This window comes from Myotis yumanensis, unplaced genomic scaffold (genome assembly GCF_028538775.1).
Source record: "Myotis yumanensis isolate MYYU_CA2020_CCGP unplaced genomic scaffold, mMyoYum1.0.hap1 SCAF_16, whole genome shotgun sequence".
In the NCBI taxonomy this organism is placed as follows: domain Eukaryota; kingdom Metazoa; phylum Chordata; class Mammalia; order Chiroptera; family Vespertilionidae; genus Myotis; species Myotis yumanensis.
The window spans coordinates 3019834-3039670 of NW_027223767.1; the positions used below are offsets into that span (position 1 = coordinate 3019834).

Sequence of the window (19837 nt, forward strand, 5' to 3'; positions counted from 1 at the left end):
AAAAAGCAATGACAGAAAACTCTCCTTACCCAATGAAAGAAATAGACATACAAGTACAGGGAGCCCCGAACAAAAGCGGCCCAGCCCACACCAAGACACATCGTAATTAAAATGCCAAGGGTGCCATAGCTGGTTTGGCTCAGTGAATAGAGCATCGGCCTGTGGACTGAAGGGTCCCAGGTTCAATTCCGGTCAAGGGCATGTATCTCAGTTGCATGCTCCTCCCCAGCCCAGGCCCTGGTTAGAGTGTGTGCAGGAGGCAACCAATAGGTGTGTTTCTCTCACAATGATATTTCTCTGTCTCTCTCTCTTCCATTCTCTCTAAAAACCAATGAAAAAATATCCTTGGTTGAGGATTAAAAAAAAAGCCAAGGGTTAAAGACAAAGAGAATCTTAAAAGCAGCAAGAGAAAAGCAGTTACCTACCTACAAGGGAGCGACCATATGACTGTCAGCTGATTTCTCCAACAGGCCAGAAGGGAGTGGCAAGAAATATTCAAAGTGATGAAAAGCAAGGACTTACAACCAAGATCACTCTACTCAGCAAAGCTACCATTTAGAATTGAAGGTCAAATAAAAAGCTTCACAGATAAGAAAAAGCTAAAGGAGTTCATCATCACCAAACTTTAATATTTACATGAAATATTAAAGGGTCTTCTTTAAGAAGAAGGAAAAAAAAGATGAAAAATATGAATAATATAATGGCAATGAATATATATCTATCAACAACTGAATCAAAATAAACGAACAAGGAATGTAATGAACAAAATAAACTGATAAATAAAACAGAGCCAGAGTCATAAAAACATGGTATACCAGTGGTTCTCAACCTTCTGGCCCTTTAAATACAGTTCCTCATGTTGTGACTCCCAACCATAAAATTATTTTCGTTGCTACTTCGTAACTGTAATGTTGCTACTGTTATGAATCGTAATGTAAATATCTGATATGCAGGATGGTCTTAGGCGACCCCTGTGAAAGGGTCGTTCGACCGCCAAAGGGGTCGCGACCCACAGGTTGAGATCCGCTGGTATAAACTAATGATCTTAGAGGGAAGGGGGAGAGGTATGGAAAGGGATTAACCACTCTTGCCATATTTTGGGATAAAGAACTCTTATGCATACATACATTACCCATGGACACAGACAATAAATAGGGTGGTGAACACCTAGAGTGGGGCAGAATCTGGGTGGAGGGGGGAAACATGGGATGGGGAGAGACATCTGTGATATTTTCAACAATAAAGAGTTTAAAAAGCCCACCAATTACAGTCCAATATGCATCATGAGCCTATAAATAAAAATGCTTAGGAAAACAAATCCAGCAACATAAAGAAAATAATATACTACAAGCAAATGAGTCTTACCGTGAGAATGGAAGGTTATTCAATATTTAAAAAATAATAAATCAAGGTTATAGTAACAGACAAAAAAATATTACATGGTCATATAAAATGATACAGCAAAAACATTTGACATAATTCAACACCATTCATGATTCAACAACTGTCAGTAAAGCATTAAGGTAAAAGAATTTCTTCAACCTGATAAAAGGCATTTTCAAAACCCCATAGCTAGTCTCATTTTTAATAGTGACTGTGTTCTCTCACCACTCCTAATCAACATGGTAGAGGAAGTCCCAGCTAGTGCAATAAGGCAAGAAAAAAGAAAAAGAAGTTTGAAGAGGAAGAAAAAACAATGTCTCTATTCACAGATCATGTGAATGTCTATGTAGAAAATCCTAAGCAATCTACCAAAAAAGCCCATAAAAGTAGTGAGTTTAGTAGGTCACAGACTAGAGGATCAACATATAAAAGTCAATCCTATTTCTATAAACTAGGACTGAAAAAATTAGAAACAACATTTTAAAAAAATACCACTCACAATAGCACCAAAAAAGAAATACTAGACATTAACTCTAACAAAACATGTAAAGAATCTTTATACTGAAAGTATAAAATGCTGATGAAAGAAATCAAAGACCTAAATAAATGAAGAAGCACACCATATCTATGGATTATAACATTCAATACAGTAAAGGTGTAAATTCTCCCCAAACTGACTTATTATTTAAATGCAACTCCAATAAAAATTCCAGCAGGGTTTCTCATAGATACAGATGAGATTATTCTAAAATTTATATGAAAATAAAAGAAACGAGAACAAAAGAAAAAACATAGTTGGAAGACTCATACTACCCAAATTTAAGACTTACTATAAAGCTACAGTGTTGTATCGGTGAAGAAATAAACACATAAAGCAATAAACAAACAAACAAACAAACACATAAAGCAATGGAACAGAACAGAATCCAGAAATAGACCTAACTAATATGGCCAAAGCAGAGGCAATTAATTCAATGTAGTAAAAATAGTCCTTTCAATTAATTATGTTGGAACAATCAGGTATCAACATGTAAAAATAAAACAAAAGACTTGATCTAGGAAGATGGCGGCATAGGTAAACACCGGAGACTGCCGCCGTGGACAACCACTTCAAAAATACAACTAAAAGTCGGAACAGACATCAACCAGGCTGGCTGAGGAGAGTCTCTTCAACAGGAAGCAAAAACAACAGCATTCCGACGCTCAGCGGAGGCGCAGTGTGGAAAATTTAAAGGTACGGCGGTGCGGTGGTGAGGGTGCGCGCGCAAAGCGGGCTGGCGGCTGAGGGCGCGATTGTTGTTTTCAATCAGGAGCGAGTCTCAGACTCTGGGCTACAGATCCGGGCGAGTCTCTAGGGACCCAGACTCAAACGGGAGAAGCGGGACTGTCTGGCTACGGCCCCTCCGAGGTTTGCAGCGGTTGTTGGGACAGAGAGGCAGAGCCCCTGGGGACGGACTGAGAGCGGCCATAGCTGCTCCCTCCCCCCGCCCTGTTGAGCCCGCCCCGCCCAGGCCCTGCGCACAACCATTTGCCGACCGCCTCAGGCAAAGGCTGGAATAACGCCTCCCCAGAAGACAGACGTTTTCCACAGCTGATTCCTACAGCCAGTCGGCCTGGTGGTCAAATCCCTCTAGTGTTAACTACAACAATTAAGGCTTGGCTAGAACAAGACTGCGCACAGAGACCACAAGGGGGGGCACCAAGAAAGCATAAAAGATGCGGAGACAAAAAAACATGACAGAAATGGAAGATATGGAGCTAAGAATCGCAATTTTGAGGGCTTGCCATAAATTTGTGCAGAGCCTCACGAAAACTAATGAGACCCTCGATGCTACGATAAAGAAATTAGAAAGTAAGCATACACGGACTGAAATAAAGAATATTATACCCAATAGCAGACCAGAGGAGCACAAGAATCAAACCAAAGATTTGACAAAAAACACCCAATTGGAAAAGCAAAATGAAAAAAGAATCCGAAAGTGTGAAGATAGTGTAAGGAGCCTCTGGGACAGCTTTAAGCGGTCTAATATCAGAATTATTGGAGTGCCAGAAGATGAGAGACAGCAAGATATTGAAAACCTATTTCAAGAATTAATGGCAGAAAACTTCCCCCACCTGGAGAAAGAAATGGACTTACAGGTCCAAGAAGCGCAGAGAACCCCAAACAAAAGGAATCCAAAGAGGACCACACCAAGACACATCATCATTAAAATGCCAAGAGCAAAAGACAAAGAGAAAATCTTAAAAGCAGCAAGAGAAAGAGGCTCAATTACCTACAAGGGAATACCCATACGACTGTCAGCTGATTTCTCAACAGAAACTTTGCAGGCCAGAAGGGAATGGCAAGAAATTTTCAAAGTGCTGAATACCAAGAACCTACAACCAAGATTACTTTATCCAGCAAAGCTATCATTCAGAATTGAAGGTCAGATAAAGAGCTTCACAGATAAGGAAAAACTAAAGGAGTTCATCACCGCCAAACCAGTATTATATGAAATGCTGAAAGGTATCCTTTAAGAAGAGGAAGAAGAAGAAAAAGGTAAAGATACAAATTAGGAACAACAAATATGCATCTATCAACAAATGAATCTAAGAATCAAGTGAATAAATAACCTGATGTACAGAATGAACTGGTGATTATAATGAGTCAGGGACATAGAAAGGGAATGGACTGACTATTCTTAGGGGAAAAGGGGTGTGGGAGATGCGGGAAGTGACTGGACAAAAATCATGCACCTATGGATGAACTCAGCGGGTGGGGAGTGAGGGTGGAGGGTGGGGTGGGAGCTGGAAGGAGGGGAGTTATGGGGGGAAAAAAGAGGAACAAATGTAATAATCTGAACAATAAAGATTTAAAAAAAAAAAAAAAGACTTGATCTATCCTTCACATCTTACATAATAATCACATATCTAAATGTAAAGTATAAAATACAATAATACTTTCATAAGAAAACATAGGAAAAAATCTTCATGACCTTTGGTTAGGCAAAAAGAGCTCCTAGATATGACACCAAAAGCAAAATATATAAAAGAGAGGTAGATAAAGTGGACTTATCAAAAGGTTCTTTTGCTTTGTGAAAGACACTGTTAAATGAATGAAACGTCAAGCTATAAACTAGGAGAAAGCATTTGCAAATCAAGGTATTATATCCAGTACATATAGAGAACGTTCAAAATTCAATAATAATAAAACAAGCAATACAACAAAATATGGCAAAGATCTGAATAATTCACCAAAGAGGATAGATAGATGGCAAATATGTACATGATTCAATATCATTCATTAGCCATTAGAGAAATGCACAGGAAAAGCAAAATGAGATATCACTACACATCTGTTAGAATGGCTTTAAAAAATCTAAATAAACAAAAAGCCAATTATACCAAGTGCTGACAAGGAAACAAGAAATAGAACTATCATATATTGCTGATAGGAATGCAAAATGCTACAGCCATTCTACAAAACAGTCTGGCAGTTTCTTAGATAATCAAATACACGCTTATCACATAATCCAGCGCCCCTCTGAAGAATCTGCCCTAGAGAAATAAAACTTTGTTCACACAAAAGCCTGTAAACAAATGTTTATAACAGCTTTATTCATAATTATCAACAATTGGAATAACATACAAGTAAATGGATAGTAGAGCCATACAGTGGAACACTACTTAGCAACAGAAAGCAATGAACTATTGATATAAGCAGCATGGATGACCTTCAGAGCTATTATGCTGAGTAAAAGAAACCAGGCTCAAAACTATGGAATATAGCCTGGCTGGTGAGGCTCAGTGGTTGGAGGGTCATGGGTGTAATTCCTGGTTAAGGGCATGTACCTGGGATGCAGGTTTGAACCCTGGTCCCAGTTGGGGCATGTGTGGGAGGCAACCAACCGATGTCTCTCACATAAATCAATCAATCAATCTCTCTCTCTCTCTCTCTCTCTCTCTCTCTCCCCGCTCCCCCTCCTACTTTCTCTAAAAACCAATGGAAAAAATATCCAAGCATGAGAATTAACAAACAAACAAAAAAGCTACATACTATACAAATTCACTTATATGGCACCCAGGGAAAAGGCAAAACTAGAGATATGGACAGTGGAGGTTCCAAGTGTTGGGATACAGAGGATTGGACTACAAAGATCTTCCTGCTTGTGGTGACAGTGACAGGGATCTATGCAGGTGTCAAAATTCATACAAGTATACATCAAAAAAGTCAATTTACTGCACATAAATTTTAAAAATAATGAAAGAGAAAACAAATACTTTAAAAATAACCCCACTACTATTTCTACTTTTTATTAAAATAAAGTACCATCCAATGATAGTTTTAAAAAATAATACAGTATATTTTAATGTAAGAAACGGATGTTGGACTTCCATTTGCAGAAACAGGCCAGATTATGTGTTCAAAGAAACTCCCATAATGCTTTTTAAAAAGTGTGCCAGACATAATGTTAGAAATAAACTACAATAAAAACAACCCAAAATACTCAAACACTTGGAAGCTGAATAGCATGTTATTAAATTATTGATTGGGTTACCAATGAGATCAAAGAAGAAATTAAAAACATCCTGGACACTAATGACAATGAAAACACAACAATCCAAAACCTATGGGACACAATTAAAGCAGTCCTGAGAGGGAAGTTTATAGCTCTACAGGCCTATCTCAAAAAACAAGAAAAAATGGTAGTAAATAATCTAACTCTTCAACTCAAAGAATTAGAAAGAGAGCAACAAGAAAACCCCAGAGTGAGCAGAAGGAAGGAGATAATAAAGATTAGAGCAGAAATCAATGACATAGAGACCAAAAAAACAATACAGAAAATCAATGAAACCAAGAGCTGGTTCTTTGAAAGGATAAACAAGATTGACAAACCCCTAGCCAGGCTCACCAAGAAGCAAAGAGAGAGGTCCCAAATAAACCAAATCAGAAACGATAGAGGCGAAATAACAACAGACCCCACAGAAATACAAATGATTGTCAAACAATACTACGGACAACTCTACTCCAACAAACTAGACAACCTGGAGGAAATGGACAAATTCCTAGAAAAATACAACATTCCAAAACTCAATCAGGAAGAATCTAAAAATCTCAATAGGCCAATAACTATGGAAGAAATTGAAGCAGTCATCAAAAAGCTTCCAGCAAACAAAAGCCCAGGACCGGACGGCTTCTCAGGGGAGTTTTATCAAACTTTCAAGGAAGAACTAAAACCTGTCCTCCTCAGATTACTACAAAAAGTTCAAGAGGAAGGAACACTTCCAAGCATATTCTATGAAGCTAGCATCACCCTAATACCAAAACCAGGTAAAGACAACACAATGAAAGAGAACTACAGGCCAATATCCCTCATGAACATAGATGCCAAAATCCTCAACAAAATCTTAGCAAATCGGATCCAGCAGTACATCAGAAGGATCATACACCATGACCAAGTAGGATTTATCCCAGGGATGCAAGGATGGTACAACATCCGTAAATCAATAAACGTGATACATCACATAAACAAATTGAAAGAAAAAAACCACATGGTCATATCAATTGATGCAGAAAAAGCATTCGACAAAATCCAACACCCATTTTTGATAAAAACTCTCAGCAAGGTGGGAATAGAAGGATCATACCTCAACATAATAAAAGCCATATATGACAGGCCCACAGCCAACATCACACTCAATGGACAAAAACTAACACCATTTCCCCTAAGAACAGGAACAAGACAGGGATGCCCACTCTCACCACTCCTGTTCAACATAGTCATGGAAGTATTAGCCATTGCAATTAGACAAGAAGAAGAAATAAAAGGCATCCAAATTGGAAAAGAGGAAGTAAAACTGTCCTTATTTGCAGATGACATGATATTATACATACAAAACCCTAGAGACTCCATCAAAAAACTACTAGACTTAATACATGAATTTGGCAATGTAGCAGGATACAAAATTAACCCCAAGAAATCCGAGGCATTTCTATACACCAATAGTGAACTTTCAGAAAGAGAGATTATAAAAACAATCCCATTTACCATCGCACCAAAAAAATTAAGATACCTAGGAATAAACTTAACTAAAGAGGTAAAAGACCTCTACTCAGAAAACTACAGGACGTTGAAAAAAGAGATAGAGGAAGACATAAAGAGATGGAAGAACATACCATGTTCTTGGATTGGTAGAATCAACATCATTAAAATGTCCATACTACCCAAAGCAATCTATAAATTCAACGCACTTCCCATTAAAATACCAATGGCCTTCTTCAAAGATCTAGAATGAACTCTCCAAAAATTCATCTGGAATAAAAAAAGACCCCGAATAGCTGCAGCGATCCTGAGAAAGAACAAAGTAGGTGGGATCTCAATGCCAGATATCAAGCTGTATTACAAAGCCACTGTTCTCAAAACTGCCTGGTACTGGCACAAGAACAGACATATAGATCAGTGGAATAGAATAGAGAGTCCAGAAATTAGCCCGAACCAATATGCTCAATTAATTTTTGACAAAGGAGGCATGAACATACAATGGAGTCAAGATAGTCTCTTCAATAAATGGTGTTGGGAAAATTGGACAGATACATGCAAGAAAATGAAACTAGACCACCAACTTACACCATACACAAGAATAAACTCAAAATGGATAAAGGACTTAAATATACGACAGGAAACCATAAAAATTCTAGAAGAATACAAAGGCAACAAAATCTCAGACATATGCCCAAGCAATTTCTTCACTGATACAGCTCCTAGGGCAGTTGAAACTAAAGAGAAAATGAACAAATGGGACTACATCAAAATAAAAAGCTTCTGCACAGCAAAAGAAACCATCAACAAAACAACAAGAAAACCCACTTCATGGGAAAACATATTTGCCAACGTCATATCTGATAAGGGCCTAATCTCCAAAATTTATAGGGAACTCATACAACTTAACAAAAAGAAGATAAACTATCCAATCAAAAAATGGGCAAAGAAGCTAAATAGACACCTTTCAAAAGAGGACATTCAGAAAGCCAAGAGACATATGAAAACATGCTCAAAGTCACTAATCATCTGAGAGATGCAAATCAAAACAACAATGAGGTACCATCTCACACCTGTCAGAATGGCCATCATCAACAAATCAACAAACGACAAGTGCTGGAGAGGATGTGGAGAAAAGGGAACCCTCCTGCACTGCTGGTGGGAATGCAGACTGGTGCAGCCACTATGGAAGACAGTATGGAGTTTCCTCAAAAAATTGGAAATGGAACTCCCATTTGACCCTGTGATCCCACTTCTAGGAATATATCCCAAGGAACCAGAAACACCAATTAGAAAGGATATATGCACCCCTATGTTTATAGCAGCACAATTCACCATAGCTAAGTTCTGGAAACAGCCTAAGTGCCCATCAGTAGATGAATGGATTAGAAAACTGTGGTACATCTACACGATGGAATACTATGCTGCTGTAAAAAAGAAGGAACTCATACCATGTGCAACGGCATGGATGGAACTGGAGAGCATTATGCTAAGTGAAATAAGCCAGTCAATGAAGGAAAAACACCACATGATCTCACTCATTCATGGATAATAAAGACCATTACAAACTTTTGAACAATAATAGATACAGAGGCAGAGCTGCCTCAAACTGATTGTCAAACTGCAGTGGGAAGGCCAGGGAGGGTTGGGGGACAGGAGGGAGGGGGGTAAGAGATCAACCGAAGGACTTGTATGCATGCATATAAGCATAACTAATGGACATAAGACACTGGGGGTAAGGGAGGGCAGGGGATTGTCAAGGGCGGGGGGGGATAAAAAGGGCACTTATGTAATACCCTTTGTAATACTTTTAGCAAAAATAAAAAAAAATAAAAAAAAAGTATTGGGTTGACATAAACATTGAAAAAATAAATAAATAAATAAATAAATAAATAAATAAAATAAAAAGTGTGCCAGAGCTTGTGGTAAAGGACGGGAAACGAGAGGCAGAAGCAAGTACAGCAGCTCCTGTGTCTGAACCCTCTGGGGCTGGTAATCTTCTAGATTCAGAACTAGAGTGTGGGGGCATTTACAGAGGTAATATACTGTATTTATATATACCGTTACCATAATCCCAGCAGCATGTGGGACAATACCCCAGAATAAAACACATTCTGTTTCTGCAATAAGTTCATAACAGTTCGGGTCAAGTTTTGTTCAGTTTAAAAATAACTTGTGGCAGTCAACGCTTTCTGTATTTCTGAATTGCAGGTAAGGAATTGTGGACCTGTAGAAGCTAGTGGCAAATCAAGATGGGTAAAAGTGCAAGACCCGGAGGGCATTCCCCTGAGAAAAGCCACCAATTTCAAGAGACTTAGAGCTTGCACTTTCAAAGCCAGTTGCCCCAGGACCCAAAAAGGGTAGAAGATTAAACCAAAACAATGCCTAGGCAGTACCTGGGCAATCTGTACCTTCCCCAGAATTTTGCTGTGAACACTAAACTGCTCTAAAAAAATAAGCAAATGAGAAAAAAACAGAAAGAAAATCACCTAGCCCAGTGGTCAGCAAACTCATTAGTCAACAGAGCCAAATATCAACAGTACGACGATTGAAATTTCTTTTGAGAGCCAAATTTCTTAAACTTAAACTAAATACGTAGGTACATTGTTAACTTAATTAGGGTACTCCTAAGGCTTAGGAAGAGCCACGCTCAAGGGGCCAAAGAGCCGCATGTGGCTCGAGAGCCGCAGTTTGCCAACCACAGATCTAGCCCTTTTGAGAAACAAAGAACACGTAGGATAAAAAACACGAAGGCTGGCGAATTAGATTTCCAGAAGGTGATAATGGAAAAATAAGAGTGTATAATTTCCAAATAGAGAATAAAAAAAAAGGAAGGTTGCTGCTGTGAAATGCCTGGGCTATAATTCTAGCTTCCCACTTACTATAAAACCTAGGGCAATTTACTTAACCTTTCTAAGCCGTGGTTTTCTCATGCAAAACAGAATAATGAAGCCTACCTCACAGAGGTGTCCTGACTACTAAATGAGAACACAATAACTGTCACTTACTACCAATTAAAATATAAATTTATTTGCAAAGTACAGTAAAAGTGTAATAAAATTAAGACAGACAGGATGGACTAAGCCTATCTGGACAATGCTTTGATTTAAAAAATCTATGGAAGGATAAGGAGGATGGTACTTGACCTTTCTTCATTTGTTAATTCTGCTAACATTCTTCTTCGAAAATCCAATCACTATATCTATCCCTGTTCCTTTTTTATACACTGATCCTACTCCAGGACCCTCTCCAAATCTTTCCAAATTTAAAAGTAAATATGGGAGAAAAAATATGTCTGATCCTTTTATTCTCCATCTCAAGTTCCACTTTGTACACTGATTTTTTTAAAAAAAAGGAAAAAGAGAAAGATGGAAATCACACACTTACTTTTCATTAGTTTTCCTGATAATTCCTTTAGTGGAGAAGAAAGACTATTTCTACTGGCTACTGTAAGTCTGGGGGAGGATTCTTGGGTTTCCATGGAAAGTTGATGAGCTTCTCTTCTGGCCATTTCAAGATGGAGAGAATGGGCACTGTCACATTCCTCGGAAAGGAGCAAGCGATTCTGGGTGTTGCTAGTTCTATTATTCAGGTCACTTTCTTCTGATTGGGTCACAAGCAATTGGGCTGAGCTAGAATCCTCTAATCTCTTGTCAAGAGACTCGGTTACAAAAGGAGCTGCAGTTTCTTGCTTTTTAGATGGAGAGACAGGCTCAGCCAATGAGCTCTGCTTCACTGTGCTCAGACTGTATGCTCTTATTCGGGACCAAGTTGTAGAGTGAAAACTTTCAGCTTCTAACCAAAATTTAACCAAATGTTCCATTCTCCGAAGTTCCATGAATTGAATGAAATAAGGGAGGACAGTAGTGTCATGCAAGACTTGTTCAAGAGTCTTTGAAAGACTTGATTTGGCCTCTTGAATCTGGTAGTCCAGACAAGACCTGCCTAAAAAAAGCAAAAGAATTAGCAGTTCAGTAATAAATAGTTTAAGACTGACCTATTAGGCAACTTTAGCATTAAAGTCCTTAAATAAAGTTTACTTCCTAGCTATTTAAATGGATAAATAACTAGAAATACTATGGTTTTGGTTTCTAAACAAGCAAAGAAACTACTGTCCAAAACTTACTTAAATTATTAAAAAGCTCTTTGTTACTCAAATAATCCTCATCTTCTTAAATGGAAATTCAGACTGTATTGGTGAAAGTGGGGAATCCCCTTTCCCAGTGGATACTAGGGAGTCGGGTTTTTACAATATCTCAAGAAAAAGAATTATTGCCCTAGCTGGTTTGGCTCAATGGATAGAGCGTTGTTGGCCTGTGGACTAAAGGGTCCCGGGTTCGATTCCGGTCAAAGGCACATGCTCAGGTTGTGGCTCGATCCCCAGTAGGAGGTGTGCAGGAGACAGCCTATCAATGATTCTCTCTCATCCTTGATGTTTCTTTCTCTCTCTTCCTCTCCTTTCCTCTCTGAAATAAATAAAAATATATATATATATTTTTAAAAAGTATTATCTGAGACTCCCACAGGAAAATGAATTATTTTTATTTGTGTGGAATTATCTCTGGATTTCCAAAGTCCCATTTCCCTTAATCCAATCCTGGAAGATGTGCTGCTGGGGATTCAGCAGAGCTGGGAGCAAAGTCAGGATCCAAAGCTCCCATTCCATGGGGTGCTGAGTCGTTCACCATCAGGCTAGTTGCAGTCCATTAGCCCACTGTGTGTGGTCCACATAGCCGAGAGCCATGTGGGCGAGTGAGGGGAGTCAAGAGAGCATGCTCTGCAACAAGAGTTCCAAGAGTCCCCAAAACACAAGCCAGCAAGAGCGCAGAGAGCAAACTCCTTTGTTTATTAGGAGATTAAATATCTCAAGTCTTCTTGAGCTTGCAGTCGCTACGCTTACTCTTGCCAATGACCTCTTCCCAGGTTTGACTGACAAACAAGTACCTTCCCTATGTCACCCAGACTTTACTGGGTATGCGTCTATTCTTCCTCCGTCTAGTCCAGCCATGGGCAAACTACGGCCCCGGATCCAGCCCCAGCCCGTTTGAAATGAATAAAACCAAAAAAAAAAAGACCGTACCCTTTTATGTAATGATGTTTACTTTGAATTTATATTAGTTCACACAAACACTCCATCCATGCTTTTGTTCCGGCCCTCCGGTCCAGTTTAAGAACCCATTGTGGCCCTCGAGTCAAAAAGTTTGCCCACCCCTGGTCTAGTCCCTTCCCCCAGAGATCTGTGGCAAAGCACACAAATGGCGTGCCTGAACTATTTGGCCTCCCCACTGCTCCTTTCCAGTTATTAGTAACTAGGTTTGCTACAACGATTAAGACCATGTATATTCTTTTCTTAAAATCTTATGGCCTGGCCGGTGTGGCTCAGTGGTTGAGCATCGACATATGAACTGGGAGGTCACAGTTCGATTCCCTGTCAGGGCACATGCCCGGGTTGCAGGCTTGTCCCCAGTGTGAGGCATGCAGGAGGCAGCCAATGAATGATTCTCTCTCATCATTGATGTTTCTATTTCTCTTTCCCACTTCCTTCCTACCTAAAATAAAAAATATATACATAAAAAAAAAATCTTATGGTACTAGTCCCAAAGAAAGAAAAAAGGCTAATAATTTTTAAAAAAATATTCAAGCTCATTAAAAATTCCAGAAAAGCAAATTAATACAAGATAACCTTTTTAGCTTGTCAAACTGGAAGATATTTTTTTCAAAAAATAATAGCCCAGCTGGTGTGGCTCAATAGTTAAGCATCGACCTATGAATCAGTAGGTCTCGGTTCGATTCCCGCCTGATTCAGGTTGCGGGTATAATCCCTAGTGGGGGGAAAATGCAGGAGGCTGCTGATCAGTGATTATCTCTCATCATCAATGTCTCTCCCTTCCTCCCTCCCTCTCTGAAATCAATAAAAAAAATTTGAAAAAAAAAATAATAACAAGCACCATCAAGAATGGAACAGGAAGCACTCTCACCACTGATAATGAGAGGTTTTTTGAGGAGCATTCAGTAACAGATAACAAACCTTAAGCAATCTGCATGATTTTCAATTCAAAAACTTCACTTCTAGGAACTTATCCTGGGGAACAATTGTGGTTGTGTGGATATAGCTAGAAAAGTGTTATGAACTCTCAATATTATTTAAAACAGAATAAAGAGTAGCTCTGGAATTTTATCTTAAAAAATAAAACCAAACTTAATAAAAACAAGTTTATTTTACATTTAACTAAATTTAAGTTGTGATTATAACCACAGCAATTAAAAAACAAAAAATCAAATCTTGGTGTGTTTTTTTAAATTTTCACAGGATGACATAAAGAGGTTTATTTTCATAAAATTAACTGATGGTTACGTCAATTTTTCAAAAGGGCTTTTCTTAATCCTTTGCTATTCAAATAATTTCCTTTGAAGCATTTTACATGTCATCATCCTTACTATCTTATTGTCAATGTTAGCTAGTTCATCTTTGTAGACATCCGTTTCATGAACTTCAAGAAATCCTGATCCCCTGCAAGACTTACAATTTTTCTTAATTAAACTTTTAATTCTGATATAGTAGATTCATGTGCAGTTATAAGAAATCTCCTGCATATCTTTTTTTTTTTTTTGCATGTGCAGAGGGTGGGGAGAGAAAGGAGTTATTTACACAACAGGGATCCTATTATACATACTGCTATGTAAGCTGCTTTTTCACTTTAACATATCAGACATTTCTCCATGTCTTTTTCAGACTTTAAATGGCTACACAGTATTCCAGAGTATGGGTATACCAAAATTTAACTATTTCTCTATCAGTGGGTATTTATATCTTGTTCCTAATTCTTTCCTATCACAAACAATACTGCAATGAATAGCCTTATGTACATATTTATGTATACACCTTTGTGCATACATGTGAGCATACTGAGGACTAAATTGTATACATTTTGATAAAAATTTCCAAATTATCTTTTAAAAAATCTTCACCAATTTTCACTTCCACTAAAAAGAAGTGGCTCTTTTTTGCATCTACATTAACAAATTGTCAAACTTTAAATATTTATTTACTTTAAAAAATTTACCTATTTTTTAAATATTTTTTTTATTGATTTTTTACAGAGAGGAGGGGAGAGGAATAGAGAGTTAGAAACATCGATCAGCTGCCTCCTGCACACTCCCCACTGGGGATGTGCCCGCAACCAAGGTACATGCCCTTGACCAGAATTGAACCCAGGACCCTTGAGTCTGCAGGCTGACGCTCTATCCACTGAGCCAAACCGGTCAGAGCAAATTTACCTATTTTAATTTGCATTTCCCTGAGTATCAGTGAAATGAGGCATCTTTTTCACACAATTAAGCCAAATGTATTTCTTCTTCTGGACATGGCCAATTTTTCTATTGGGTGTCCTTTATATTTTGTATTTATAGGAACAAAACACAGTGCTTCCATTACACTTACAGCTGTTATTTTCATTTGTATACATTTTTTAATTATACAGTTCAGTATCCTTTGGCAGGAATTTCACATGTTATACTGAACTCCTTCCTCCTATTGTAAGTTAACAAAAAGTGATTGTCACTTACCCAAGTCACCAAAATGAGCGGCCTCCATGTGGCTTGGCTGCTTCTTAAGTGTTGCCGTCCTGCTACTTGAAAAGGAGTCCATGTTGGCAGAAATGGCATTGATTGCAATATGACTTGGTCCTGCAGCCTCCAGCAAGGCATGATTTTTAGTGCTTTTTTGTGGGGAATATACAGGATTTGAGGCTATAATTTTTCAAAAAAATTGTTAAAAATTAAAATTTGATAGTTTCTTAAAATGATCTTAAAGGTTCTATTAAAGCCCTCTGTTTTCTCAAAAGAGGGCTTTGAAAGAACTTTAAAAATTAAGTGTTTTTTGCCCACCAGCATGGCTCAGTGGTTGACCATCCCAGTTCGATTCCCGGGTTGCAGGCTTAATCCCCAGTATACGCCCTACTGAGAATCAAGCCCACAACTGGGGCATGTGCCCTGACCAAGAATCGAACCATGACCTACTGGTTGATGGGTTGACATTCAACCACTGAGCAACACTGGCTGGGCAACACCACTTATTTTATTGAGCAGCCAACAGACAGGTGCTCTCTATCTTAGTAAATAGCTCCCAGACACAGAATCTGAGTAATACTTGGTAATAGTTCTTATGAAAAACAAAATACATAGTACTGTAATTTAATCTATTACTCCTTGAGACCTGTTTATAGAATAAAGCAGAGAAAAACATGAATGTCCATACCTGTTTCCAGGTATCTATATTTATCAATTATTCAACAAGAGTTGGGAGAATTATGCAATGAAGCTGTCTTCAAATTATTTTTTTAATTATGTCAGGAATGCTAAGCACAGATTATATACAGTCATAAATAGAATACAAGCATGGAACTTTTTTTAGCCTGGTACAGATGTAGAAGTTAGGTAGGCCAACCCTCTTAACCTACAAATGAAGAATCTGAAGGAAGTTACATGACTTCCAAAGTTATACTGTTAGTGTATAAGACTGATATGCTTGAGCCATCACGATCCCTCCTTCTTACTACCATCAAATCTAGTCTTCACAAGCCTCTGCTTGCTAAGGGCTTTTAGCCTCTATTAATGCCAATCAAATTGGAGGGCAATATGAACTAATGTGGAATTCAAATGGCTTTAAATCAGTGGTTCTCAACCTTCCTAATGCTGCAACCCTTTAATACAGTTCCTTATGTTGTGGTGACCCCCAATTTCATTGTTACAAATTGAACATAATTAAAGCATAGTGATTAATCACAAAAACAATATGTAATTATATATGTGTTTTCCAATGGTCCTAGGTGACCCCTGTGAAAGGGTCATTCGACCCCCACGACCCACAGGTTGAGAACCGCTATTTTAAATGATCAGAAATAAGCAGGAAACCATCTTACAAATCTCTTAAGTTATAAATAGTCTCTGGCAAACTGAATATATAGAGTTAATACTCAATGCCAGTCACACAACATATAAACATTTGAAAGAAAAATCTAAATAAGTAGCAACCCACAGATTTCATATAAATAACTTCTATTTATAAAATTAATATGTAATGGCTATGGAAATAATTTCCATTATAATTTTCCCATTATAATCTTTGTACATTGAAAGAATGAAATCAGTCAAAACTACAGCAGAGAGTATAAACTAAGAATGTCTTATAAATAGGGCTAATACACCGATTCAAATAAAGTTCTCAGAATAAATTTAAGGCCATTCATCCAAAGTAATGAAGTGAAAACTGTTACCATCCACACTGGTGGACAAACAGAAAACCAAGCCTGGCAAGTGGCAGTGCTTTCACTCAGCTAGCTGTTGGTTAAGAGTATTTTTCGATTTTTGCTGTTTTAAAATAAAATCAACTAATCACTTTTAGGGAACAATCAAATGTGTGATTAACAAGGAAGGCACTGATTCACTGTAATCACTGGAACAGCCAACAGATGCTTAGTGAAAACCTATTTATTATATGCTAGGTGTTGGGGAATATAAAAGTTAAACAGGGAAATAAGTAAATCACAAATAATTCTAAAAAAGGGAAGAAATGATGAATGGCAAATGAAGGGAGAGGATAACAGGATTGAAGAGCTCATAAATGCAAAGCACATCCTTTTTTAATACAATGGAATATTGCTGAACTCACCTTTAACTGTCTTGGCATCTGAAGTCTTATCTTGTTCTTTGCCTTTCACTAGAAGAAAAAGAGCTTCATGACCAACCTTTATAGTAAAAAAGATACATTCTAGACATTGTAAATATTAGATGAGCTTTATTCTAACAGATAAGTATTCAAAATTCTACATGGAGGGACTAACTGCCTGGGGGCAGGGGGCAGGGCATGCATCAGGGGAGACTCTCTAAGGAAGTGACCTCTGGACAGCATTCAGTCAAGGACACCGAGTATGCTATGGAGAGACAATGTCAGAATACCTGCGCCCAAATTCTGACTCTGCTGCCTATTGGCCATGTGATCATGGAAAAGTACTTTACTCCTCTGGGTCTCAAGTTCATTGATTTCTGAAATTAGGTCAATACTAATAATACCTACCTTAGAGGGTTGTGGATGAAAAAAATACATACTTGTAAAGGGTCTAGAGGAGTAACTACCACACAGTAAATTTAGGGTGTTTGCTGATATTATTACTATGTACAACCCACTTCTAGATGCATGTTGAAGAAAGAGTTCTTTGGTTGTACATCATATCTTATTTATTGTGTATTTCCCCCCACAGCACCAAATACAAACATTCCAAACTTAAAAACACTTTAAACTTCTAATACTTAAGGTTTAACAATTTGTTTCTTAAAAAATTATACAATCTCTCCTGTATCATACAAAACAGTAGAAATTCTACTGCAGATACGCTACCAATATTTCTAAGAAAGGAAGGTGCATGGCAGCCTAGGCCAAGTGTGAACTCTTACAGATCTAACGTAAGACTATTTTCAACCCTCCTTACTTTTCTTGTGTTTTTCCAACATTAAATTTTCTTTAACCTCATCATGAAAAGCCTATCAAAATAAATCCCAAAATGTACTCATCTTTCTAATTGTGCTCTTAAACATTAAAGGCTACTAGCAGGAAATAACTAGCTCTCATAGTATCTGATAAATCAATCCACAACAAATATTTGAGTACCTATTATGTACCAAGTACTTGCCTGGCTCGGAGAAGATAGTCCTGCCTTTAAGAAGTCCACATGCAAGTATGTGGAGACAAACATGGACAAAAATAAGTTAAGATCATTTCAGGTACTGATCACTGCTGTCAGACAGAGAGGTGAAGAAGCTGCAGAAGAAAGTTCGAAGCTAGCCGAGGTTGGTTCATGAGGCTTAAGGAAAGAAGGCATTTCCATAACAGAAGTGCAAGGTGAAGCAGCCAGTGCTGATGTAGAAGCGGCAAGTTATCCAGAAGATCTAGCTCAGATGATTAATGAAGGTGGCTACACTAAACAACATATTTCACTGTAGACAAAACAGCCTTATATTGGAAGAAGATGCCATCTAGGACTTTCATGGCTAGAGAAAAGTCAACGCCTGGCTTCAAAGGACAGGCTGACTCTCTTGTTAGGGGTTAATGCAGCTAGTGACTAAGTTAAAGCCAATGCTCATTTTCCATTCCACAAATCCTAGGGCCCTTAAGAATTATGCTGATCTACTCTGACTGTGCTCTATACATGGAACAACAAAGCCTGGATGATAGCACATCTGTTTATAACATGGTTTACTGACTATTTTAAACTCACTGTTGAGACCTACTGCTCAGAAGAAAATACTCGCTTTCAATATATTTCAGTAAACCCTCAATTTTTTGGACTTCAATTCAACGGACTTCAGACTTAATGGACAAAACTTCTGGTCCATATGTTATATGTGAAAATTAACACCCTGTTAATTTTAAAATGCTTTGAACTAAGATCTGCTTATAATTAAATCAACAGGTCATTTTTGTTATTAATTTACTGTTATTTTAAACAAATTTTAGCAAATAGGCCTTATGTTAGAAAAAACACTGTAGTAATTCACTGCCATAAATAAATATTACATATCTACAAGTATAATATACATATTTAAATCCAAGGTCACAGATCTTAAACAATGTTCGGGAAATGATTAACACATGATCACCATGCATTGTGTGGTAATTGGTTCTGTTGTCCCATGTCATGACTTTCTGCAGCAGGTTTTTTGTTGTTGTTAAACCTCACCCTAGGATATTTTTTTTCCATTGATGTTTAGAGAGAGTGGGAGGGGGAGAGACGAGAGAGAAACATTCAATGTGAGAGAAACACATTGATTGGTTGCCTCATGCATATGACCTGACTGGGCCAGGGATTGAACCTACAACCAAGGTACATGCCCTTGACAGGAATCAAACCTGTTACCCTTCAGTCCAAGGGCCAACGCTCTAACCACTGAACAAACCAGCTAGGCCTCTGCTGCAGTTTTAATGAGTGCTAGCCAAGGTTTGGATGTGTGCTAAGCCACACCCCAGCCATATGCATTTATTTACTCACAGTGACTACTGAGTGTAGTATGTATAGAAAACTTTTCTGGGGAATTAAACTTTTCATACATACTTAATTACACAAACCTATCTACATAAGTAAAAACAGGTAAACTAATTTGTCAAATTTTTAACATATGCATTCAGAAAACCTACTTTATTATATAATAGACTTTTGGCTTTAATGGACACCCCCTTGCCTGAATTAGTCCATTGCATCAAGATTTTATTGTACTGCTCACTGACAATGCACCTGGCCACCCAAGAGCTCTCATGGAAATGTACAATGAGATTAATGCTGTTTTCATTGACTACTAACACAATATTCACCCCATAGACCAAGGAGTAATTTCGACTTTCAAATGTATTTCTTATTAAAAAATATACTTTGTAAGGCTAT

At 37.9% G+C, this 19837-nt stretch overlaps 1 protein-coding gene across 3 annotated transcripts in view; it reads right to left on the bottom strand.

Annotated features, from left to right (window-relative positions):
- AKAP10 (A-kinase anchoring protein 10) overlaps positions 1 to 19837 on the bottom strand; it is a 101504-nt gene that overhangs the window by 67062 nt on the left and 14605 nt on the right. For 2 of the 3 annotated variants that reach the window (XR_011468462.1, XM_070394734.1), the window contains exons 2-4: positions 17074 to 17121; positions 14970 to 15152; positions 10791 to 11348 (exon numbers count right to left, since the gene is read on the bottom strand). Coding sequence is in view for 2 of the 3 variants with exons in the window: in XM_070394734.1 (XP_070250835.1) it covers positions 10791 to 11348; positions 14970 to 15152; positions 17074 to 17121 (789 nt within the window). In the remaining variant the exon portion in view is untranslated. The remainder of the gene's footprint in view (positions 1 to 10790; positions 11349 to 14969; positions 15153 to 17073; positions 17122 to 19837) is intronic. The other variant, XM_070394735.1, reaches the window with a different exon arrangement.